The 26,270-nt window shown below is 42.1% G+C and overlaps 1 protein-coding gene across 7 annotated transcripts in view; it reads right to left on the reverse strand.

The window, feature by feature from the left end:
• The window catches only part of CUNH10orf71 (chromosome unknown C10orf71 homolog), a 44,969-nt gene continuing 18,699 nt past the window's right edge, over positions 1-26,270 (reverse strand). For 3 of the 7 annotated variants that reach the window (XM_066191263.1, XM_066191264.1, XM_066191265.1), the window contains exons 2-3: positions 10,872-11,043; positions 1-9,146 (exon numbers count right to left, since the gene is read on the reverse strand). In XM_066191263.1, coding sequence (XP_066047360.1) covers positions 4,354-8,970 — 4,617 coding nt within the window. In that variant the 5' untranslated portion in view covers positions 8,971-9,146; positions 10,872-11,043 and the 3' untranslated portion in view covers positions 1-4,353. Of the gene's footprint in view, positions 9,147-10,871; positions 11,044-15,594; positions 15,791-19,823; positions 19,889-21,397; positions 21,656-26,270 lie in introns of those variants that run through there. The other 4 variants (XM_066191259.1, XM_066191260.1, XM_066191261.1 and 1 more) reach the window with 4 other exon arrangements.

Genomic DNA, 26,270 nt, shown 5'->3' on the forward strand with positions numbered 1-26,270 from the left:
CAAGTCCCATTTATTTTGTTTATTAATAATAAATAATTACTTATTTGCAAACACAGTTGAATTGATGGAACGTGCTGATGACATATATCTTCTTGGACAGATGACTTAGGAAGGCACTGAACACACAAAGAGGAGTTGACAAAAATCCATGCATGTAGGCCATTTCAATTAAACTAAACTCTCTAAAACAAATCCAACATTTTCCACAAGGAAATTCAAGCCCTTGGGACAGAGCCATGGCTGTGGGATGGCTGCCCAAGTCTGCCATGTGACAGCTGGACTGTTGGCATTGCAGTCACCCCACAAGGAGGAGATTCAGAGGGAGGCAGTTCTGGCCCTAGAACCAAAGGCTAGCTAAGTCAGGTTTGGCCTCAGTCACACCTGTCAAGGAAGAATCACCACTCAGGATCCTCAGAGCCCCAAGAAACGCATCATGCACAAAGGCCATGTGCAGGAGAAGGGAACAGTGAAAACAATGGCCACCGTTCCTTCAGCCTGCTGTATTTCTGTGCATGCTAAGAACCTGCTGTGTTCTTTAGCCCTAACCACAGCCTGCTGGCAAGGCAGGATTTGGCTTAGTTTGCAACAACACCTCTTCAACCTATAACTTAATGTCACTGTCACAAAACAGTGCTTTCCTACAACTGCTTTCATGACTATTGCACGTTTCCCATAGCACCCCTCCTCCAAAGAAAAGGGTCAATTTACAGCTCTCATTCTGCCTAGTACTGACCTCTTCTAGCCCTGTTTCCCACAGCAGCAATGGAAAACATCCCCCCAACAAACACGAACAGAATAGGACAAGGAACTAAAAATATTTGTTATTTGGAAAGGTGTCATTTGTCCTTTTAACACACAATCATTTTGTGTTCACCATCACAGGCATTACTGCTTTCTTATACTGATATGCAAACAGCAGTTTTACAGGTATATTACACATATATATAGGGTTGTTTATGTGGATGCACATGTGTGTATGTACACACACACACTCCCACAGCCTAGCAAGAATTTGGCCAGCAGCATGGTCTAGGCCAGGAACAGGTTTGCTCAATACCAGGCTGGGGCCTGAAGCAATACTTTTCTAACATCGTTCATGCCTTGTGGCAAAGTGAGGAAAGCTTTGGATACAAGACAAGAACCACTTTCTTATCTATTCTCAAAACTGCCCAATTTGTTTAATTGCACAGAATCACAGAATCATTTATGTTGGAAAAGACCTCAAAAATTGCGACCAACTGTTGACTTAGCACCAAGTGTTCTCCACACCTTTGGATTCCACTACTTCCCCAGGCAGCTTATTCCAATGACTGAGTACCCTTACAGTGAAGAAATGTTTCCTACTGTCTAAACCTCCATGGAGCAACTTCAGGTCATTTCCTCAGATGTTGTCAGTAGTTACCTTGGAGAAGACCCTCAACTTGCTACAATTTAGCTACAAATTCTCCAGGTCAAAACCTCCTATGGGATCTGTTCAGGGATACAGTCCAATGTGAATGCAGCTCCCTGAAGCTAGCAGAAAGGGTTGATGAAAATGAAGAAGCCCTGCTTGAAATGTATTTGGTACACAAGTTAGGACTGCCTCCTCTTTGGATGTCCATGTTTCAGTTCACCTTAACAGCAGAGGGAAAAAGACACCCTGTTTTCCTCACATTCTTGGAAGCAGTATAATGGAGCATCCTATTATTTTCCACAATAAGAGTTTTAGGAGACCCTTGATAAAAGGGTGCAGAAGTGTGCACTTCTGCAAAACAAATGACAGTTAAAGAAGTAAAAGGGACCTTTTAAAATACACATATACATTTTTGTCATCAAATTACTATTCATTTTTTAATGTGTGCACAGATACTTCATATCCATAGTCTTCCCTTGGTAAGGAAGCTTTTATCCTGTCCTCTGAGAGCCTACTTCTTGACTTGTGGCCGTCAAGGCCATTAAGATGTGTAATACCACACACACATACATACACAAAAAGAAATAAAAAAGGCTTGTGCACTCTGATAGGCTTTAAAATTTCATAGGTTTTGTCTAAATGCACCATGGAAAACTCTACTGGATATATTTATCTATATTTTAACACACGGATGAGATGCTGCGCTATACTGGATAGATGTTATGCTGTATAGAGTGACAGCAACAGAAAAGTGTAACATGAATAGCACCATCAGTTTACAAAATATTTGTGACTAAAAAGAGTATTTATAGTAAGAGCCACTTCCCTTAATTTAACAACTTCAAAATGATGTCTTGTTCCTGAATAACTCTTGATTTTCAGTAAAAAAGAAAAAATTTTTCAAAACGAGCTCTTTCTCAGGGGAAACTGCATTTGCTGAGTTCCAAGTCAAAGTTAATTTAAAATTTAATGTTTTCAGAACAGGATCACAGGATAATTCAGGCCGCAAAAGATCTCAGGAGAACTCTGGGTCAACGTCCTGCTCAAGGAAGGTCAGCTCTGAGGACAGCCCAAGTTGTCTAGGGCTTTATTCAGTCAGGTGTTGAAAACCTTCCAGGGTGGAAAACTGAACAATAAATGTTTATTCAAATACGGGCATTCGGCTGAATGTTTAAAAACCAAACCATACCAGTACAAGCTTCTTCATTTCCAACCCACACCTCTGCTGCAATCAAACCTACCAAATCACAAAATGCCTAACAGGTGAAATGAACCTTAGAAAATCATTAAAGGCTAAATCCAAACCCCACTGTAACCAACGAAGTGATGGCCTTAGTGTTTGTCTAAGAGAAATGTTTCAGTAAGTGGCACTGAAGAAAGGAACTGTCTGGTGGGACCAGGACAGGTTGTGAACACATGGCTCTTGTCAGGGATGGAGAAAGGCTGAGAGCTGAATTCAGGTTAAGGAAGAAGAAAAACCAGAAAGTGGGTCTATGTCCCAAGAGCGACTTCACTCCTGGGAAATTTACTGAAGAAAAACTCTGTTATAAATATTACCACTGGGAGAGTGGAACAGTGCCTGTGTCCTGTCTCCACATTTTATTCATTAACAAAAGGCCTGATTCATCCCTTTCTTTGCAGGGAGTCAAGAGCTGCTTCACTGAAAAAAATCCTGTAAAAATTGCCTGTGTGTCACTGGCATAATTCTTTCTTAGAGTTTCTGCATCTCAGTTGTAACTGGGGAAGACAGTGTGAAAATGAAAATAAGCCAATACTCCAAATATAGATATTTACAAGCAGGCACAATACATTCAATTTTTCCATCTTTTCACCTAGGTCTCCTCATTAACGATGATGATAAAAAAGAGCTTATGCAAGGAAAAGTGATGTTTTCATACAAATCTTTCAAAGAAAAGTGATAATTCAAAGAAGTGCTTTTCTAGAAATTAATACTTTAGACATTCTGAATATTTTGTTTGCTTGTTTGTTTGTATTAAATCACAGAATTCACAAGATCAAAATTAGGTACATTTTTCAGGTTTTAAAAGTTAGTTCCATGTTTCAGTGGGAGCCTGAAAACAAAACAAAACACATTTCAATTACAATAGCAAAGAATGTCTTGTCCTGACAAACAATTACTATTGTGAGATTTCATTCAACCTGCTCCTCACCAAAATATTTCAGGACAAGGATCAAGATAACCTGAAGTGTTAAGTTGCATTATAAATAAACCCTGACTCTGGGGGAACCTATTTGGATCTTACCAAGAAATGAAAAGAAATCAGCAGCATGTTAGTGGGCACTGCAAAAGTCTATGAGAAGTCTAGAGCAGCTGCAACTGTATTCTGGTTGTTTAAAAGGGTTTTTTTTTTTGACATGGCTGTTGTATCATGCATCCAGCACATAATCTTCTTGTCAATGACATCAGGGCAATCAACGTGTGCAAAAAACTGATCTGGCATATATGGCATATTTGTAGCCACATACTTTCTACCTGTCTATATAGTTCAAAGGCAGTGAGTGAGGAAAGTTCAGCAGATGCAGCATCAGTTCTAGGTCTCATAGGATGCATAGGATGGTCTCTTAAGTTTTATTTTGTGTCATGTATCATGCAACACATCTGGGCAATAGGACACTTGCTTTGGCTATCCCAGCCTTCTTAATGACAAAGCAGCAGCAGCAGCAAGCAGTGGCTTCACATTGTCAAATGTATATGTCTAGCTGGCATTGCCCCTTCATCTCACTGATAATTTGGTGCTTCCTGAATTTCTCTTTTCTTCAGAGTGGTCATTACCCTGCATCTTTCAACACGAACAGCTTTCATTTCCTTTCCACCCAAACCACAGTGAGATTCAGATGAAGTGTTGTACAAATATCAAATCTGCATGTGCTTTTGTGTGCATGTGTCTGTCCAAACAGTTCTTAAAAACACTAGCTGGCATGTTTTGTTACTTCAGTATTCAAGATACTCCTTCAGCAGCAAAATCATCTAAATTGGTGAGGCTGACAATGCCAGTATGTTGAGTTGGGCTCGCATCCTTTCCTAAGTGAACTTCAGTTTCTCCAGCATCTTGATGGTAGGAGTAGGAGGCTGCTTCAGTGTAGGGCTGAGTATCCACAGACTCAATGTATCTGTAGTCCTGCTGGCTATCTTCAGGTAGTTCAGCTGGTTCTGGTCCTGCAGGCACTGACCAGGCCGGTTCAGAGAGTTGAGAAGGTGATTTCAGCACTGCTACAGATGAAGCTGGTAAAGGCAGCACTCTAGGGTAGGAGGCATAGGGAGAATTCTTAATTTCTGAAGAGGTGGACTCTTGTAAATTCTGTTCCAAGGAAGGGACTGAGACTTGAATATATTTGCCAGTTTCTGGGTCATAAAATGTCTTTAAATTGACTTCGGCTGGTAAATCAACTACATAGTATTGACCAGAGTCAGGGTCTTGGAGGAGTTTCCGCTGGGTTGAAGAGGGTGAAGAGTTTGCTGCTGGTGCAAGTCTGGATTTCCCAGTAGTGGTTTCTGTGGGAGTAAAAGTTGGGTGAAGGGGAGAATGAAGGGGAGAATATCCTAAGGGTGAAGCAGATACTGTTGTCTCTCCAGAATGAGTAGGCTTTCTCCCTACAGCATCTGTATGCTCAGTCTGATGGTTTTTCTGCTGCTCTTGCACTTTTTTCCTCTTGTCTGCCAGCTTTTTAGCCCGACGCAGAGCCTTTTCCGTTTTTGGTGGCACAGTGGGTGGCTTGCCTGCTGGTCTCCCACCAAGTCCCCTGGGGTCCAGTCTCCCGTCTTCCCCTGCAACCTCAGAAAGTAGATTCCTCTGTGCAAAATTGATTATCTCTTCTGCAGGCATATAAGCTTGCCTCTCTAGTGCCATGCTCAACAAGGCAGGATTTGCAACATCTTCTGTCTCTCTAAGGCCAGAAATAGTTGATTTATTTGACAATGAACTGGCAGCAAGAGAGTGCATCATGCCTCCTGACCTGGGGGTTGTAACAGCAGAGCATGAAAGATCGTCTAACAAAACAGGTGCACCTTCTGTGTGCAGGATGTCCTCTAATGTGTCCTTAGATACAGAGGAACACGTGTGGTCCTCCAATATGGAGCCAGTCACAGGGGAAATTGTCTCCCTAGTGATTATTTTTTTTGCACAAGAGCCCCCTTTGCGGTTAGATAAATAATGATTCTTAAAGTAATTTGTCTTTCTTTCTTCAGGATAGCTGGAGTTTTGTGCTTGGTCATTTTCCAGACCTACAATTGGCTGTGTTAAGCTGTGTCTTGCCTTTGTAGGCTTCTTTTTACTTCTACAGACACTTTCCTCATTCATTTTCCCAAAATTATTTAACAACTCACAAGTCCTTTCATCTTCTTCTGTCAGTTTTCCAAATGAAAAGCTCTCTGTATCTTCCAGAAGACTGGGATCCAGTGTTACTGAAGTAGATTCAGGCTCACTGGCTTCTTTTTCTCTGTCAGTTGTTCCATCTCTCACATTCTGCTGCCCTCTGTGTCTTGATGCCCACCAGCCAACCTCCTGGGCATGCAACATATTTCGGTGCTGCTTGTTGTAAACTGCTGGGGACATAAACTTACGTTCCATTTCCTTATAACTGCTGCTCACTGTGTCATCCAGGGAAAATGACCGGAGCAGGGGCAGCTTGACAGCCCTTATTACCTGAGGCGACCTGAATTTGTTATCTTTAATCATAAACAGACTGGGTTTGGTTGAGCTTGAAGATGATGGTGTTTGTGGCTCCTCAGACCTGGGGATGGACATGTCTCTTATACCGTCGGATGCAGGGTTTGTGCTGTTGGCCTCTTCCCTTTTCTCTCTCCCTAGTTTCTCTTTCATCAAGCTCCTCTGTTCCTTCCCAGTAACACTACCCTCCCTCTGCTCTGCTGCACCAGAACCAGGGCTGATGCAAGCACAATATTGCAGTTCATCTTCCCCAACCTCTTTCCCTCTCTCCTTGTGTCTTTTCTTACTTCCTGAACCCATTTCACTGTCAGTCCTATGGCTTTCTTGGAGGCACGTCTGCTCCATCAGGGGCATGGGCAGAAATGGCTCTTCCTGCAGTGGCTGCTCCACTGTGGAGACAAAGGACTGCTCTGAGGAACTAGTGCTTCTTTTGCCTCGTGCTTCATGGCCAGGTACCACAATGTTGGTTTGGGTGCCACTGTAAGGTTCATTTTCTTCTGGTGAGAGTTGATGTAAGAGTGTTTTGAAGGCAAAATTTTCATTCTGAGTAGCAGCTTGTCTTTCATTTTCCTCCCCCTGCACACTGTGGTTTTGCGTGGGCTGCCCAGCTTTTGTATCTACATTGTCTCTACTGAATGGTCTTGGTGCTGAATACTGCTGAGGTTTTCTTAAATCAGGTTCATTTGATTCATGACTGAATGAGGGGAAATTTTCATTATCCCCTGTGTTTTTAACCAGATTTTGGTGTTTTGAATTGTCTTGCTGCATGCTGTCTTCAGTTTGGTAAAATGGAAGGTCTTCTGTTGTCTGGGGTGAACTCAAAGTCAGGTGGTTACCTGTGAAGTGTCCAGTTAAATCAGTTTTATTGTCCTTTTCGTGAACATTGCTGGACAATACATAAGCTATATCACTCAATTCATCTTTCTCTGTAATATTTTTCTCACTTTTGTCATGCAAAGTTGAGAATGAGGCATTCATTTTTGTACTCTCCTGCATATTTTCCCTTGTTTTATTTTTCTCCTCCAAGGCCCTCAACAGGGGAGAAGGGGTATAAATACTTTTAACACGTTTGCGCACATCCTTTAAGTTAAATAACAGACTCGATGCTGTCAGCCTGTAATTATCCCAAGACCTGGAATCATCTAAGGTGCTCTCCTCATGATCTCCTGAGGCCATGCTCTCTATGGGAGGAGGTGTCAGTGGAATCAGCTCACTTTCAACAGTGTCCACCTCCTGTTTTGGTGGTATGACAGGCGTGAGGAGTTCGGTGATGTTGAAAGAGGGACTGATGGATCCAGGGGAGTTTGCCTGTTTAGCCAGAGGGGACACATGCTGACCAGGGTCAGCACTGATCGCCTTTTCAGACAATGAGGTCTTGTGCCTGTCTGTGACCTTGTCCTTTGCAGCCTGTCTCTTCCCTGCTGCCCTTTCTGCAGCCCTCTGTCTCCTCCAGGGTGGACAGGTATTGCCTGGCTGGGGGCTGAAGGGTTCCTCTTCTGCTAAGGTGGCCTGGGGTTTTGGTGGAGGTGGACTGGGTGTCTCAAACCTGAGTGAGGGTGAAACCATCCTATAGGACACAGACTGGGGTGACACAGAGGCTTGGGACAAGGCAGTGGGGGAAAGTCGAGCTGGCACTGGGGGTGGTGGCACAGGAGGAGCTTCAGGGGTAGGGGGTGTTGAGGGAGGGCCGGGCTGGGAGGGGGGTGGAAGAGGAAGTGCTGGTGGGGAGGGGGGTGCCCGAGGGGGACCCTGGTGTATGTGGTTCCTAGGGGGAGGTGTGGGAGGGAAAGCAGCAGGTAATTTGGTTTCTGAAGGGAGAAGACCCTGAGGTACAACTCGGAGAGAGAAAGAGGCTTCTTGTACAGTTGGCTTCATCTGAAAATCTTTCTTCTTAGCAACAATGGTCATGACAGGTGACAATTTATGTTCACATGTGTGAGGTCCTTTAACAAATGGTGATTCTTCCAGGTATGTAAGACCCTCCTTTTTCATTTTTATGTCAACAAATTCCTCCTTTTCTGTCAATTTTTTATTATGAACGTTCCATGATTCAAAAGCACTATTCTCACTGTGAAGAAAACTACCCTTTCTTGCTGGCTCACTAACTTTCAAGTTTCTGTTTTTTAAAGCCTTCTTAGAAGAATGGGAAAAATTTGACTTGGCTACTTTTGACATCTCAATCAGCACAGGATAATAACCATCAGAGTCCCCATAACTCAGGTCTATTTTATTAGGTCTTCTCTGTGGCTCATGTTTGCCACTGGGACAGCGGCTACCTTGACTATCCTCAGAAAATTCAGAAAGTTCCTTGTGGATGCATAAAATGTCTGTATCATCCCAGGAAGCAATATCACTGCCATGATTTATTTTATATTTTTGAAAGCTATTCTTAATGGGCTGTTTATTTGCTATCAGAGAACTTCCTGACCCTTGGTCTGCAGTCTTATCAAATGTCTTAATCAAAGAGGACACTTTTGAAACATGCTTATTGTTCCTCGGACCAGGGACTGGCAAATTCAATCTCCTTTCAATGGCAAAGGTGTTGTTTTTAGCAATTCTCTTCTCCTCTGAAGCACATTTTGGTAACTGCTGGAATGTGGAAGCCCATATTGTATGTTCATTGTTTCTTGCTGTTAGTTTGTCATAGACATTGCTTTTCTTGATGTCATGGTTTAACGACCCTGAGTGAATTTTAGCAGACAACTGGAGGGCAAAATCAGGTGAAATGGAAAGTTCTGGTTCATTGTAAGGGTCTTCAAGTTCTGCTACACACAAACTTTTGAAAGCCCGATCTGTGAGGCTGCTCACCTCTCTGTCTGTGTCATCCAGGAGACTCCCAATACTTGAGGAATCACTATGTCCTTCTGTATGTTTCTTATTTCCCTGCATTGTTCATGAGAGTCATGGGTGAAGTATCCAAAGGATTAGTTTCAGGTGTTGAACAGGCAGGTGACTTTGAGAGGCGGATCCAGCTGTTTGCAATTCACAAGCACAAAGCCATTCTTCCTGATGATGCTGCTACACATTGACTCATCTGACAAAACAGCTGAAGGAAACTTTCTTCTCTGCAAAGCCAAGAATTATAAATTATCATTTTTCTATTATTAACACTATTAGAGAGCATTTTCCAGATATATCAGTCAGTGACTAATTTTGTGATGCTAGCAACACAATGAACAACATGAAGAACCACTGTTATTTTGGTCAATTCAAGTAGCTCATGTTAGATAGTTTAATTTCTGGAAAGAGCCATTTAAAAAAAGTGTTTTCACCTCATATTCTTTACTTGGGCTCTTAAACAAGGACATGCAAAACAAATTTCAAGTACTTCCTTTTCCATACCTCCAACCATAAACACTTCTAAGTGCTGTGCATCCATTTAGAAAAGAAGCTTAGCCATTTTTGGCCAGGAAGAATTAGTAACAAAAATCAGTTTTAAAAAATGTCACTGAGTACATCATTGCACACCAAGTCCAAAATGAAAGAAAAGTCGATAAAACTTAGTAGTTACAGCTTTGTCATGATAACTGCCATGAACATAGCCCTTGTCTGAAAAAACAGACCTTTTACCTTTTACTAAAGGTAAAAGGATTACTGTGCATGTTCTAGACAAATAGTGCTGGGGCACAATCTAGCCATCCATAGCAGGATACAGTTGGGTTGTGTTGGTCTGTTGGAGCTGAAGAGGCTGCTAACATCAGCTTAGCCAGCAGAAGGCAGGAGTGCCTCGGGGACTGTAGCAGACCCACTAAAGTAGCACAGGGAACATTTGGTTTCAGTTCCAGAGCTGCTGAGAGCTAAAGGTAACACATTCAACACAATAATAACATACCACAGAGTGATTATGATACACAGTCAGGGCCCACAGTACTGAGTTTTTTGTGTATCTCCTGTCTTAACACAGGATGGGGGAATCTTTAATTGAACAAGTAAAAGAAAAACAGACCCTTCAGTTGTACTTGAAATCTCTACACTAAAACTCTTCACAGTTTCTCTGTAAACTCTTTAGATGATTATTCTCACATTCGAGGACTTGAGCAGAGTTTTGACTAAACTGCAGGGAGACCCAGTTTAAGAACTCCAGAACTAGCTAAAACCATTTAATCATAGTCTGGTCTGTATCTCCATTTCCTCCTTAAAATAGCATTACGAACTTGTGATGAGCTGAAACACCACAGTTCACATCTACATCAACTTCTATATGAGTGGAAGATATCTACATCTCAAGCATAGATCCACTGATTCAGCTTGTAAAACTGAGCAATGAAATTCAAATCTAGATTACAGCCTCTCCAGGTGTCCAAATCCCTGGTTCCACCTTGGTCCATCTCAGTGAAACTCTTGGAAAGGACCTATTTTTCTCTGTGATGACCCAGTGCTGGTCAAAATATGAGAAGTAAAAGGAACTGAACTTAATCATCTGAATTACTCCAGCTCAGTTGTTTCTTCATATGAAAACACTCCTCATCTTCCTTTTCTATTTAAAAGAATCTCAGCCAACCTATTTTTAGACTCCAAGTATCATAGTGAATTTAGATCCTATCCTTCCAGCCATGCAATTCCAGTGACTTATGTGTAACTACAATAGATTTATACCAGAAATAAAATGAGCCTAACAGAGCTTCTCCATCTTACTTTGTACAAAAATTTTTCAAATGTGAGTTTCACACCCCTCACAGACATACGTCTGTGTATAATGCAGCAAGAAAAAAGAGAAGATGAATGAAAGGCCATCCTGCTCCTTGTTTTGATTCTTAACTGTTATATAAATGAGAAATACAAGTACGTACCTGCCTTATAATTTTGCTTCTTGTTTTTAGAACTCACTCTCATACTTGTATTTGGCTTCTTTTCTGACCATCTTTAGTGAGGAGATAGAAATAGTCCAGTTATGTAGATTTGACAGAAGCAGTGTCCCAGGATGTTTCTGACCTTCAGCATTTTTTTGATCCTAAGTGAACTCTGCAATTTGAAAACAAAGATATTTGTTTGCTTGATCTGAGGATTGTTTTGACAATTTGTTCACTCCCATTTTACAACCATTTAAGGGCTGATTTTCAGGATTTCTTACAAAAAGAGACAGCTGTCCATCCCAGAGTGACAATAACCAAATACCTGTTGGGTTTGATAACTTGTGGAGTGCAGTCAGGTTCCTAGCAAACAACTGTCACAATCTTCAGCACACTCTGGTAGCCCCAGCAGGGACTGGCAGCTGAGTGAGCAATGGTTTCCTGGCACTCTGCCCTTTGCAAAGACTGGGTGATGACTCCAGGCTAAAAAGAAGAATTCTTCCCTGCTGTGCTACTCTTTCGGAGGAACTCAGAGGAAAATATGTGCCTCCACTCCACCTGTATATGGCTTTCTACTGTCAACAAATACAGACATCAATCTGGACGACTTGGAACTAACACAGCTGGGGTTTGAAAGTCCATGGTTTTCCTGTTCCTGTGGCAAAGGAGATGAAAGGTAGACAGCTGACATGGTAAGAGGCAGTAAACAAAACATTTTTTGCATCCATGTATGAACCAGAGGCAGGAGATGCTAAAGGAAAGCTCTGCCATGGTGAACGTGAATTGCTGCCATTCTTCTGCTGTGGAAACTCGCAAGGTTCAGGCCAGTTTGCTTAATCTTTGCAAGGATATATCAATTTCCTACAAGGAGAACTGTCTGGCCCTGAGGTAATGCAGATAGCACAGTCTTCTCTAAGGAAACTTTTGAGTCAGCTCGTGATATTCAAAACCTACTGGCAAAAGTGGCAACAAAGGCTCACCCACTGTGATTATGTCCTGCACTTCACCTGAGGAATGGCAATTATCAGTGTGGTTAGGGATAAGCCTGTACCAATGACAGTTTTTTGTTGTCTAAGATGTGTGGGTTAAAAAAAAAAAGTAAAACTAAAGAAAAATCCAACAAACAACAAACAGTGCTATATCTGATTGCAGCCAGATGTAAAAGGGTATCCTCACTCCAGAGATGTACAGTCAGTTCTCTCTTTGCTCAGAGGTTAAATTACAATTTTAATGCTTCTGTGGTACTCTTAACTGTGCAGAGCCAACACAGACATGAGACATGGTGATTAAGTTCTGTCTCACTCATTAACGGGGCTGCTGACTACTTTCCAGTAGCACAATGTTTGTCAGTACGTAGTGGTGGTGGTGCCTGAACTAGGAGGAATCTTGGCTTTCAGATCTCATGGATGGAGGTCTGGAGAAATATATTGTCCCTTGTAAACTGAGAACTTTTGCTGAAAAGTGAGTAGAGTAACTATAAACATGGATATCATGATGTAATCTCGGCAATTATTTTTCCTAGATGGAGTAACGGTTACAAAAACAACTCGGCACCACTGATTCAGGAAAGAATAGTGGCTGCCACTGTCTCTGAAACCCTTGTGACAATCCTCATCTTGCCTGGACATAATACAAGTGCTTGTGAAGTGTAATGTTTCAAGCTGGAAAAGCTGTACCCGCACCAAGTGTTCAAGGTGCAGACCATTACAGGGACTGGATGGAAACAGCAGCACTGTACTGATGTAGCTATTCCTTGTATAAATATGATAACAACTTCTTAGGCAAAGAAGCTGTTCCTGACCGGTTTAATATCCTGGTAAAGTCCCATTTCTTAACCTTTTTGGACAAACATGGCAGCTAACAAGCAAGGTGCAGAATTGGAACTTAGGTCAGGATTCAGCTAGTTCAAACATTTAAGGGTGACTGAATTTAGTCTATGTTACAGAAAGAGGAAAGCAATGCTGGGTATCTGAAACCACTTGGAATTGTTGAGAAATGTGTGAGGTGTTAGTGGTAGGCATCATCTGACACAAGTTACTGAAAAAGCTTATGTGAACACAGATTTCAAGCAATTTAATCAGAAACCAACCTCCCCCCTCTTTTAAATAGGAGGCTTTTTTCAGTCTCTCCCTTAAGTGCCTAGCTAGTTGTGATGAGGAGGTTAAATTACAGGTACTATTCCTGGTCTGGCACAGACTGAATGTCAGCCCTTTTTTTTTCACTAGACAGGAGCTGGGTAAACCCGCAGACTTGGCTGGAGTGTATGACATCACTGCTGCTGCAATATATAAAGGGCCAGTTGGTTCCCCCACCCCCTTGGGCTGGTATTTGGCTGAAGGGTTATGCCATGAGACAGCACAGTGGCATTTTGGCAGCGCCCTTGGGAGTTGCATAGCAGTCTGAAGTCAGCAGCACTGCATTACCCATGAGAATGAGAAGGAAAGATTTTTTATATTTTTTTTTAAATCTTTGTGAGCTGTTTTCTTCTTGTGGCACTCTGTGGCATCCATCCATGGCTCCAGCCCAAAACTCATAGCCCTGTGGTGAGTGCTGGCTGACGTTTATTCAGGAGCATGCTCTACTTCCACAAATGCTGCTTCTTTAAGTTTCCAGGGACTCAGAATGACAAAGAGTAGTTAATGCTCCTTACCATGGGAAATAGGAGAATCCCTAATGAATTGATGACTTTTTTGCGTAGGTTCATATTTATTCATGGCACACACAGGATTTCATAATCAGATCAGAGCTCTGGATGGAAAAAGGTCTCTTCAGCTTTGTGTCATCAAGCTGAGACAACACTCACAGCCGATGGCAGCGCGTCCCTAGCCCAAGTGGGGCTGGCTCAGTGAGGCCCCTCGGACATTGCCAGAAAGTCCTGCATGGCAGCAGTGATCAGCACATGAATGACTATAGAGCGTGCTGCTGCTGGTCAGTGATCACAGCCCTGATGTCTTCATTGCACATTTAAGAAAACAAACAAAAAGGTGTCAGGGAGTTTACGTGTGGTCCCGGGGGAGGATCACAACATCCTCGACAAGCAGGGGAGCTGCCTTCAAGAGAGGCAGTAGTGCTCAAGCCACATTTTCCTGAACTGACAAGAAAGGCAGTTTCTAGTTTGAGGTGCCCATAAAATTTAATCTATTAGCACACAACAAGATCACTTTCACTTTTTTGTAGTCATAAAGGGAAACTAAAATCAATTCTTCTGCTTGAGGAAAGGGGAACCACTTTACCCAAATACAAATACCGGCCACAGCACATGGAGGATGGAGGAGTGGATCTCTCCAGCTTAGGGTGAAAATCCCAAACACTGGCAGAAATTACTAGCATAGAACAAGGTGACTTCAGTTATTCCAGCATCAGATCTTTGATCATTGCTCTGGAAAGCAAGGAAAAGAAACCATGTGTCTGAAGCAAACCAGTGTAGGGAACTGGGTCCATTTCCCTTGAGGGTTTGGCCTGGCAATTATGTCTCGAATGGCTTGTTCTGGACCAGAGAAGAGGAGAGATTGTTCTTGACTTTGGGCCAGCTTCTGTTCTCAGTTACATTGGTATAAATCTAGAGTAATTTTACAGACGTCAGTAGAATAACTGAGAACAGAATTGGTGACTGAATACATCTATTTCCTCAGCCAACATTGGTGCACTGTCCAGAAGCTACATATGCAACTGTAACCACAGTAAAGTGAAATTCAACGTCTGCGAAGAGGCAAACCTCACCCCCATGAGATAGAGATTTAGACCAACATGCAAAGGAAAAGCGGTGGAACCAAAACTGCATTTCTATGCCACCAAATTATGCCCCCGGGACAATTCTGATTTTCTAACCTGCATTTCTCATCACTGAAAATAGCGGTACATTTGGGATAAAGCAATTCTGTTCTTTTCTGCAATATTCACTAGAATACATAGACCTAAGAGTGGTGGGGTAGGCATGGTGTAGTTTCAGACTACACCAGCAGAGCTGGCCGCCAAACTGAATTGCCATCATGTGGACAATGTCAACTTTTGAAAATATGTCTGTGTATGTGTTAGGAGAGGTTGTTCTCATGTAGACAGCTTTTAAAATTTCACATGGAATAAAGATTCTGAAGAGAAATTAAACTGGAAATTTCAAAATTTCATTTAAACTTAAAAAAACTTTTTTTAAATTTTAGATTATTTCACCATTTTTAGTGAAAAAAGACTGTGAGAAATAACATGTATATATACTACAATAGTTATAATAGTATGTTATTACTGTCTTAAATCAAAGAGGGTGTATGCTATTTAACATTAACTGAAACCTTTCATTTTATTTTCTATGTCAAACAATACTCTGATGGTTCTGTAACAGAGAGTGTGATCTTGTTTTGAAATTTCCCTAAGTAAATATTTCAAATTATAAAGCCCATAAATTTCCAATTATCTTTCTAGGGGAAATGTCATTAAAATGAATATGATTGTGATTTTATTTGTTTAATCAAACCTCTACTTATTTTTTTTTCCTGAAAAAAAAAGAACTGAAGTCCTTTTCTTCCAGTGAGCTCTACTGAAGCTACTTCATTTGTTCCAGTGGGAGCTGGAACCAGGGATCCATCAGTTCCAGGAAGGTCAGTGTAGGCTGGTGGAAGTGTGAACACAAGGAAGAAATGTACTTAGCTAATGACTGTGTGTTCTGTATCCTGCTGTGTCCTTTCCTCAAAGGAGGTGAACCTCTTGCAGCCCCAGCTGAAACGCTTACCTTTCCAGCTCAGACCACAAAGCTTCAAACACTGGAAGATGAAGACCTCACATGAAGAAAAATGGGAGGAAAAGAGACTGCAAGTGTCTCTACCTTTCCCTTTCTGGTTCAGTGGCAAAGACCCAACAGTTATTTCCAGCCGGTCTCCGGATTGCCTTCCCCAATGTCCTCCAAATGCCCCATCCTGCCAACAGGCCTGTTAAGTTTGGAAGAAGGAGATGTCTCTCAGAAAGGGTTGTATCTGGACTGAGGCTTTCTTGCAACTCCTGTTCATCCTTTCCATCTCCTGATTCACTGCCTTTGAAGAGCCAGTAGCATGCAGACATGACAGGGGAACTCAAAGGCACAGAGCACACGACTGACACAGGCCAAGGGCAGGTGCAGCACTTGACAAACAACACAAGTCTATGACAATCACAAGGCAAAAGGGATGGTGCTCCTCCTATGACCTGAAGTCAGCACAGACAAGTGACATTTAAGCAACTGAACCCAAACAGTGCGTTTCTTGGCATTAAATATCTGCCTGGAAAAGGCCACTGTCTGTAACTAGGTCAGTCACTATACACCAAGATATTTATACAGCTCCCCAGCCATATGGTACATGAACACCTCGTGGCTATTTATCTTTGCAAACTCTCCCACTGCAAGCAAGATCTGTGTCTCAGATCAGCAGTTAAGGCCCAGCTTCAGCTGGCTGATTTGCCCAAGTTCAAAGAGGGCATTTGTGGCAGGGCAGGGAATCAAATCTGTGTTTTATGAATGCACAAGAAGAGCTTAACTTTTCTCAGGTAGGGCAAAAATATACCTTCCCACTGCCCTCCATAACTCATGGTACTTTAATCTCTGTAAGCCCACCCCTCCACCCCCCTTTCAACTGAGTATGGTGCTGTAGCTTGGCATTACATTGCACAGTGAAGTCCAACCAGATTTGGAGGTGAGTGACTGCAAAGATCTCTGCTTCATCTCTGGTGCTTGATACCTAAATCTTGCTCAGATTGTTAAAATGAAGCCTTCCTCACTAGCTGATGGTGACAGCTGACAATACAATGGTACAGAGCCCTCACTGAGCACTGGAAGGATTTTGGCTGATGAGACAGGTATTCATCTCCTTCCATTCAGCCTCAGGCGAGACTTAGATGATGAAAGCTTCTGAGTTTTCACTTCCTGAATGGGAGAAAGGAGATTATCCCAAAGCAGAGGGAAACCTGTGGAGTATCACAACATTGCAATGGCTAGAAGTGGGAGATGACAAAGGGGGAAGGGAAATAAAATATATGGTCAAGAAAACAAATATACTGGTTTGGATGCCTTGTAATCAGAAGCACGCCAGACAGTCCCAGTCCTTGTCATGGGAAAACTGTAATGAAATCAGCAAGTATGTTAGACACAAATGGGAGGCAGGTGTGTTCTCCTCTGTGACCTACACAAGGAAATCTGCAGCTAGCAACAAGGCATACCTCACTTCTCTTTCCAGGCTGGGGAATCTGAAACCATCCCCCACTTACACTGCCCTCTGCTCATCAGCCCTAGCACGCTGATACCATCAGCATTGTCAAGTTTACACTTAAACCATTTAAGCTTCTTGACAAGGAGAGTCTGACCCACACCCACTACAAAGGATACAGTCTCAGGAAACAACAGGGTTATTTTTGCAGGAAAAAAAAGGATTATTCCTTTAGTGGTAGTCTCATCTGCTCTTTTTTGTTATAACTTCTGAATATTTTCAAGATTTGGACAAAGACTTTGCTGAACCTGTTTTCTTTTAAGAAAAGGATTCAAAATGCTTGTATGTGCTAAGTTCAAAATTGTTCCAGCTTCTAAGCAGTTTTCTCACCCCTGAATTCCACAGGACTTAGGGACAGGCAACATATCGAAATACCTGTCTTATGTTACCGAAGACCAAAAGGTGTAGGTATCAGAGGTGGGGGAGAAGGTGGAGGCTCTGGTTTTCAAAATATTCTGGCTCAGGTTGCAGGAACAGAGCTATTTCTTACTTACACCTTGCTATAGCTTTCAAATGCAGCCCAAAGAGCTCTGCTCCTGAGCACGTAGTGTGGCAGGCAGGGTAACACTCAATGCATGCCAAAGCACATGACTCAAGCACATAACCATCCTTTCACATAACATCTCTTCTCCGATGACAAACTGCCACTCAACCATTTGTGATTACAACAGAGCCATTCCAGTTGAAGGACAAAAGATGTGGCTTGCCTGCTGCCTGCTATCTGGAGCATGGCCATGGGACAGCTACACACCTATGGGAGGGCAGGGAGAGCCCACTCGCCCTTGCCCCAGGTATCTCTGGAGGCCATACTACTTTCCTCCTTTTGAGGAGCAAAAGCCAGGAGAAAAATCTCACCCTGAACAAGACGACAGTTCCTTCCAGCTCCCTCCTTCGGCACTGTGCACAGAAGTTTTGGTTTTGCCCTGGGAAATGCAGGCTCCCTATTCAGAGATTGATTAATTGTTATGATTGAATGGTGTATCCCCAAGCCAATTCCTCATTCTTTCACAGTTAATGCACTTGCTACGGTGTTTCTTGTGATTATTCTGTAAAGAATATATGCAAAAGGCAGAAAAGGAAACATCAAGAGTTTTAAGCAGAATCCACACTTGTCACCCAAGAGATAGACTCTGATGACTCCGGTAGAGTCAATCCCTCAGCAGCTTCAACGATGCTGTCAGCATGGGGCTTCCCTAGACTCTCTGAAGAAGCCTGTAGACAAACAATGGCATCACCATCAGCCTAGTGCTGTCACCAGCTACTTCTCTTTTCCCATCTCTTCTCCTCTATTCTCCCACACACCACAGAGGTGGAAATTCTAGCTGCTTGTCTGTGCCTTCATTCAATTCACAAACCTGGTCAAAGACTAATTTTTCAGTTTTGCGGAGAGAGACCAAGTCCTACTATCACTACTACAAAGCAGATCAGTCAAAACAAAGAGTCTCCATGAACAATATCATGATAAGGATTTCTGCCCCGTGGCCCCAGCACAAACCCTGACACAGCTTGCAGGGGTCAGTTCCCTCTGAGTATGATGTTGTTTCTGCACCAGCATCCTGAGCAGTCCTGGGCACTCATCTGCAATTTCTGCACAACGAAGCCCTGTGCTCTGAAGTATGCAAAGGATAGAGACAGGGACACATGAAGTACACCTCAACAGAACAAAAGCCATCAGAAGAGTGCAAAATTGCACATGGGTCTATAATGAAGCAGACAGGCAAGCCAAGCTGGCCTCAAGGTAGGACAGCTTATGTCTGATCCAGGTAAAGCCGATAGACAGAAGTACACCTGAGACTGAGGATCTGCAGTAGCTGCAAACTGCCAGAGACTGCTGCTTGCTGACTTTGCATGTTAAGGCACAGCCAAATGTCAACTACACACATCTTTTTGAGAGGTTCTTCCAAAAAATTGCAGGGATTTTCATATCTATCTTTTGCAAGTGGAAAGTAAGAATTAGGGGGCCTTTGTGTACCTGACTGTCATAGCCTTATCACAGTCCCCAAAACAGCCTTTGACACAGTGTGTAGGCTACATCCTTGAAACTAATGGGATGTGGTTATGTGAGAGGCTTAAAATAAAGATGCATTCCTGTTTGACCTTCTTGACTCATAAAAAGATGGGTCTGACTGTTACCAGATGATTTAGATTAATCATTACTAGCTACTGCCTTCTTGTATATCATTATTTGCAAGCACAGGTGATGGAAAGAAACCTAGAACTATAATTAAATATCTACTTTCTATTCCTGTCCAAAGAGGACTGGCAGGGAAACCCAAGGAAGTCCTTACTTCTAGGTAAGGGTTGTCCCCCTACAGCTTCAATGGTGCCTTAATTTCTCTGAGACTGCTAAAGGATAGGGGTCTTGGTGGCAGTCTCTTCCACCACATACACTTGAAAGACATAAAAACCTGGCAAGCAGCAAGAGTCATAACACACCAAGCTCAACACACACACACAAATATACATATATAATATATACATAATACGCATATATACACACACAACTTCAGATATGTGTAAGTAATCACTGATCCATCCAAAAGCATATGCAGGCTTGATTGAAGAGGAACAACCTTATCTCAAGTGTAAAGTTCCCCTCTGAGTTAACACATGCAGCTCCCACTGTGGTCCTTTCCCCACACATCTGTCAGCTGGCTCACAGCTGATCCCAAAATGCGACCCAACCTCAAGCAATGCACAGTTACCTCTAAAAGCAATAACTCACCCTCTTGCTCAGAGTAGCCAAAGCTCTGTGTGACCTGGCATCCCAGCTGCAGGCAAGCCTGCAGCTAAAAAGCACTTGCAGAATTTGCCTCTGCCAGCAACTTTCTGTGTGTAACTCAGCTGGACTAAAGAAAGACTGATACAGATGAGTGGAATTTTCCCCCAACATGGCTCATAGGGTTAGCTGACTTTGTTTCTGGTCTTGGAGGGATTAACAGTTTTCTGGACCTTTTCCACAGGTCTGGTAATGCATGTACAAGTGAGACAAGAATTTCAGAGAAGCAGGTAGGAATAAGAGGCTACAGAGCAAAATTTCTGTGTGCTTTTGGCTTGCAGTGCAGGGATGTAATTACACCTGCAAACTTCCATCCAGCTGCGGCCTTCAAGTTACAACTCTTTTGGTAACTAAGCTGAGAATGCCTACATAAATACCTTCATAATGACAAGCATGGAAGGATGGAGAAATGTAGCTGGGGCTCCAGTGTACTGGGAATCTTTTACATCTAGTATTTGTCACAGACCTCATCCTTCAAGCATTTAACTGAGGACATTTGCTTTTTAAGTGGTCCGTTCCTTGAAGAAGTGAGGGAAGAGAGCCACAGACTTTGATCCTGTCCAGAAAGCTTATTTGCCCTTCTTATCTCTTCTCTCTTTTCCTTCTCCCCTGCCTCCCTCCCAGAAGTGGCAGAGGACTAGAGAGAAACCCTCTAGCTGGTACTGTACATATTCAGTGTGAACCAGTCACTCTGGTCTGCTGCTGTAAAACTTTTTCCTATTCAGATTTAATCAGATTGCCAGTTCAGAAGCCATTTAAAAAAGCATAAGCAGTTTGGCTTCTCAAGCTCAATTTTAATTATTGGGATAGCAGACTAAGAAGTTCTGCAACAACTAGAGTAAGAAAAGCCTATGGCATTTAAGAAATCTTCCGACAATTAAAATTGGATACAAGTCATAGTCACAGTCATTTATTGTGGCCTCTTAGCCCTGCATATGTATTTGAACTATCTTACTTTTTCAGGCTCTGTAGCATAATAATTACTTTTTATAAAATATTTAAATTATTCTATTCCTATTTGTTCCAAAAAAAGAAACATTCAACAGCCTTCCAAATCCTATACAAATCACTAAAATTTTAAAGAGTAGCTTATCTGTAGGCAGTAATCACCTGGAAAGTAAAACCAAAAGTACAACCAATGTATATTTCCTTAAAGTTGTTTACAGCACAATGTGCTTCATATCAATTTAGTGCTCTTTTAAAAAGATCATGCCTCTTTACAAAATAATTACAAGTCATAAACAGTATTCACTGCAAACAGATCTATGTGTATGTCTCTTTCCACACACAGACTTTCAGAGACAATCCTGCATTTCTCTGAGAAAAAAAAAAAAAAAAAGCTGGACAAAATGAAAGGACATTCCACCTCTAATCACTGAAGAAAAGATTTAAATGCTGTTTGATTTCTCCTGTCTGATCAATCACATTACTCATCCATGATTGCACACACATTCACACACTCAGAAACCACCATTCTCCACAATTCCCGTTTTAAAAACACCCATATGCTTCCCTCTTACCTTCTGTGCTGCAGCTTCCTGATAGGGACAATGCAGGACTCTGCTTTTCACCCTTAAGTCAAAGCCCCAGCACATTTTAGAGCAGCCTGCTTACTATTAGCAGTTCCCATTATTTGTGTGTCGGACTCTTCCTCTGAACATGATTATTTTAATAAAAACAATGACTGAAAAATAAATAAAAACAATAAAAGTGGAGGAGCTAACCCTTGAGCCCTCACAGACCTGCCCAGCCAGGTGAAGTGAAATGAGCAAGGAATCCGAAGTTAGTAAAACGTATTTAAATAGTTATAAGGCAAGGGGAAACCAAACAGAGATCATGGTGGGCAAGAGGCAAACATACGTATTGGAATAACCATGCGGTGTCGAGTAACAGACAGATGAAACAAGCAGTCATCAGCTATTTTTACATTCAGATTGGCCATTGGTAATTCTTCAGAGATAACTAATACAGACAGCAATGCTGTGCCATGGGCTCACTGCTGCCAGTGAATCAAACCTTAGAACACTGTAGTTTTGTGCCTACAGGTGGGAGGCAAAGTGTTTATTAGGGTCACCACTAAAAATACTGTGTACATATGCACACGAGTAACACATTGCTGTCCTATGGGTGCTTTTTCATAAATAGCTCATTTCATCATCAAGGCTGGACACATGTAGCCAGTGTTCTTGGAGTTCTTGGAGTAAGGATCTCTTCCACTGTCCTTCCAAAGCAAACAAGATCATGGAAGGCACATGCCAGCATTAGGTTTCATTTGGCGCACTGCAATAGGATGTTGGATATTGGGGAAACATGCCGTGAAGTCACCAAGCTATGTTTTTGTACTGCAGATCTGAACAATGGATGGCACCCTGTGCCATGCTGAGTGCACACCGCATCTTACTGGAGTTCAGCATCATGTTGGACTTGAACCACAGCCTACAGCGAGATGAAGAGCAGGATCTCCTGTGATTACAGCCCAGCTCCTGCTTCCATGGCAGAGCAGGACTCCATATGAGCCCAGTGGTCATTTGCATGTTAAAAAGAGCTGCTAATTACATTGCTACAGCATGAGCAAGTTTCTGCTGCCTGAGAATCTCCAAGCACTTGAGATGAACTAATTGTCCCTGAGATCCAAGAGCAGCCCAGGCTTACTCCTCCTTGGAGGGACAATGACCTCCCTTCTCCAAAGCAACCTCCAGCTTTGAATTCCCAACCTGAGGAAGGTGTATTTTTCACCTTAGATTCCAGCAGGAAGATTTTGCAAAGATGAGTCTTCTGAAGTCCTGGTCTGGGCTTTTGGTACTCAAGTATTTCTCCTAACTCATCCCAAACTGAATGGTGGTCTTGCCAAACATCAGGACACTTCTAAGTGCTAAGTTCTGGCCTGAAACTACAGAGTTCCAACAGCTTCCCATGCTCTGCACCTGTAAGAGAACTTATGCACAAAGCTCTGGTGTATCATAAGTCATGACACCTATGGACTCAGACATAGGAGAGAACAGGTGCACATTGAAAAAAATGTTTGGGATTACAAGACAGTGGAAAAAGTAGTTTTCAGGCACCCACTGCCACAATTGTAGGCAAAATTGTCTGTATGTGTGTTTGTCTCTCCCACAGATTTCTAAAGAGGGGAGGAATGTATTTCTGGAATACTTGTGCTAAAAATAAACCCATCTCTGCTGTCTATGAAGAGAGACAGGTATAGCCCTGCTTTCTGTAAGCCCTGAACTTGTGAACTGCTGAGAGGCTGAATCACAACTAGAAAGATCCCTATGGAAATGGTAACTGCTAATGCAGGAAGGTTGGCTGATTGCTTGGAAAATCCAAAACAGGCCTCTCACATGAAAGCAACTGGAGTTAATGTTATTTATCATGGTTAATGTGGTTCACAGACTCCAGCTTTGAAAGGACTCAAATCTTGGGATAGGCACTAAACTTGTTCAAATACTGTGATAATAAATATTTGCTAATTCAGTGCTCAGATGAGACTCTGGGATCAGATGGCCTGTCATTAAAATAAAACTGCTTCTGGGAAAAATTACTGAACAACACACAGGATACACAACCCAGCAGCACTTAGATGTTGTTATCCCATTCCCAGGAAATTTAAAAAACAAAAATTCCTGCTGCTTTCTTTCAGTGAGTGTCGAGGAATAACAGACCAAACTGAACTTTTTTAGACAGCAATTTGGACTGAGATTTTAAACTTGTATGAAAACATTATGCAATTTGCACAAATATATCAATGGAAAATGTATGTATGTTTGTATGCTAATGAACTCCATCTTTCACTCACACACTTGAAACTTTGTATGCTTAGCAATGCTGAGAATTCTGACAAAGAGAGCCTAATGCAAGAGCAGTAGCTTTCAGCCTTTTCTGATCTGTATCCCATCCTAACACTTTCTCCAGGGAAATAAATGGAGTTCTGCCCTACTGACAGAGACAGTTTTTTTCCTTTGTTACCTTAGCTGCAAATCCCAGAGAAGCCGTATGCAGACCCCAAGGGGTCAATGCACCAATCACACGCAAAAAGTCCCTGGTACATGGAAACCAAAAAGTGGAACTGATTATAAACAGAAATGAAAACATCACCCTGGACTAGGAAAACACAAGCATCAAACTGTTTTGGTTGCAGAAATTAAATGGTTTATGATTCTCAAGGCATAAACAAGCAAGGGGTCTATTCAGGAACCCATGAGAGCAATAGGACTATATTGAGTTTTCAGTTGTTTGCTTACAGCACTTTTTGTCCAGCAGAGCAACACAGGTTCAGTTCTTACCTGGCAGCCACAGATTGAATGATTTGTTGGCTATTATCACAGAGAGTGGAATAACTTGATCTCTGGGCACTGGACAAAGAGTGTAGGTGAGTGTAGAACATTGGCTGGACAGAGAAGCCTCTGGGTCCTATCAGCTGGACAAAAGCAGTGAAGCCGGGAATTGTCGATACAGGTATTTTCTCTCCCAAAGGGGAACAAGATCAAGGGTGCATTTTCTGCTCAGCACCCCCTCCTAACCAACACAGGCTGTGCTGCATGTGGTATCAGGGGAAATGACAGGTCATACTCCTCCTCTCTGTCTGGGTCCAGCCCCTTACAGATCCTGGTTTGATTCTGTCCTGACAAATCCAGCTGAGAAGATGTATGTGAGGACAGAAAGGTCCCCAGTACCTGGGAACCATTAGCAGTCCTATGGCCTCTTTCCTTGGGGACGTTTCTCCACCTTTCTAGAAGAGCTGCTTATCCACCCTTCATGCAGAGTTTGTGCAATGAGACGGATGCAGGACTCATCCACAGCCTCTCTCCAGGTCTACTCCTTAGTGCTCAAACCTTGCCAGAAGATGCAGTTCATTGGTCTCAACTCTAGAGACTCCTAGAATTCTGACAAGGAGAGGATTTTTTTTAAGCCATTGCATTTTTTCCCTATTTGTCCTTACTGAAGCTTTGAATGAAGCCTAGCAAAGTAAAAAGTCTCTGCAAAAGGAAGCACTGGAAGAAATCTGAGAAGGGTTCAAGAAAAAGAAATATTTCCTTAATTTCATCTTTCATAATTTTATAATATGAAGTTTAATATAATAAAAATATCAAAATTATTTTCATCCTGCCCTCTGAAAGAAAGTAGTAAAAGATATTATTTCCTAAAAAAAAGGTTATGTTTCTTCTCTGAAATCAGATTTCTCATGGAACCAACAAACTTCGCTACATTTTGGTTTTGACTACATTTATGATCTCTGTCAGACATTGGTTCCACCATCTTTTTGTCCATCTGTGAATAAGACCTTAAATGCAATTTTAAAAAAATTTCTGATCTCCTCTCCCTGCTGCTGTGCCATCAATAGCACCCAGACTCAGCTGACTCAAACAACTTGTCTGGATTCCAGCCTGGAACACTCATCCTAAAACTCTGTGAACTGCCCAACTGTGGCACCAGTCTGGGGCTCAGCATCTCTCTTTTGGCTTTTGGGGACAGAATGTAGACTAGGACTCTAAAAACACAGCCTCAGGGATACTTTTGGCAAGGATGTCAGTCACAACCTCATCCTGCATATTTCTCCCAAATTGAACTGGTGTTTCAGTCAGGAGCAGTCATGTTTTACCAGTAACACAGCCACCTTGTGGACAGTGATCACACCTGAAGAACCCCAGAAAGATGCTTTTGCATAACTGCTTCACTATTAAACACTCTGCCAAGAGTGGAAGACAGATGTGGCAATAAAGAAACTAACTATAGAGAACATTAAACAGCAGTAGAGGGCTAAATTAATCTACAAGTAAAGATTAAACCTGTAAAGCACTCTTCTACCTGGACCCATTTTTCATAGAGCAGGGTTTGCACTACCTAAAATAACCAAAAACCTTGCTAAATACCTATCTGCCTTCTGGGCATTGATTTTCCTTGGAAATCTTTCCCTTCTCATCACAATATGTCAGCAAAACCATTTTGCAATTGGCAGGAGAGGTTAAGCCTGTGCCAGGTCATGGAATAAACCAGTCTTTCAACTAAAGTTTAAGAAATGAGCACATTTGTGACATATCAGATGTGGGAAAAAATACCTGTAAATAGTCTGAGTCACCTAAAATTAGTTCTCATTAAAAACTTTATGTAGAAGCCAGTGATATTTAGAGATACTAGGCCAAATGCATTAGGTAATTTATAAACATAGCTATAATCTCTCTAATTTAAGAAAAGGTTGGAAGAACGTGGGGTTACTGGCCTAGTGTATATATTTCCCATTTAAAAATTTCAAAGCAAAAGCTGAAGACCACAAGCTAATTAAAATAGCTGGACAAACAATGATGGGAACCATAAGGGGCTATTTTTAGGGGATTGTATGAGAGCTCAGGCATCTAGGAGTCTAGTCAGTCCAGAGTTGTCACATGGCTGCTCTCA

The sequence above is a fragment of the Chamaea fasciata genome, unplaced genomic scaffold (assembly GCF_029207755.1).
Source record: "Chamaea fasciata isolate MVZ Bird 193981 ecotype frontalis unplaced genomic scaffold, bChaFas1.0.hap1 SCAF_9, whole genome shotgun sequence".
Taxonomy (NCBI): domain Eukaryota; kingdom Metazoa; phylum Chordata; class Aves; order Passeriformes; family Sylviidae; genus Chamaea; species Chamaea fasciata.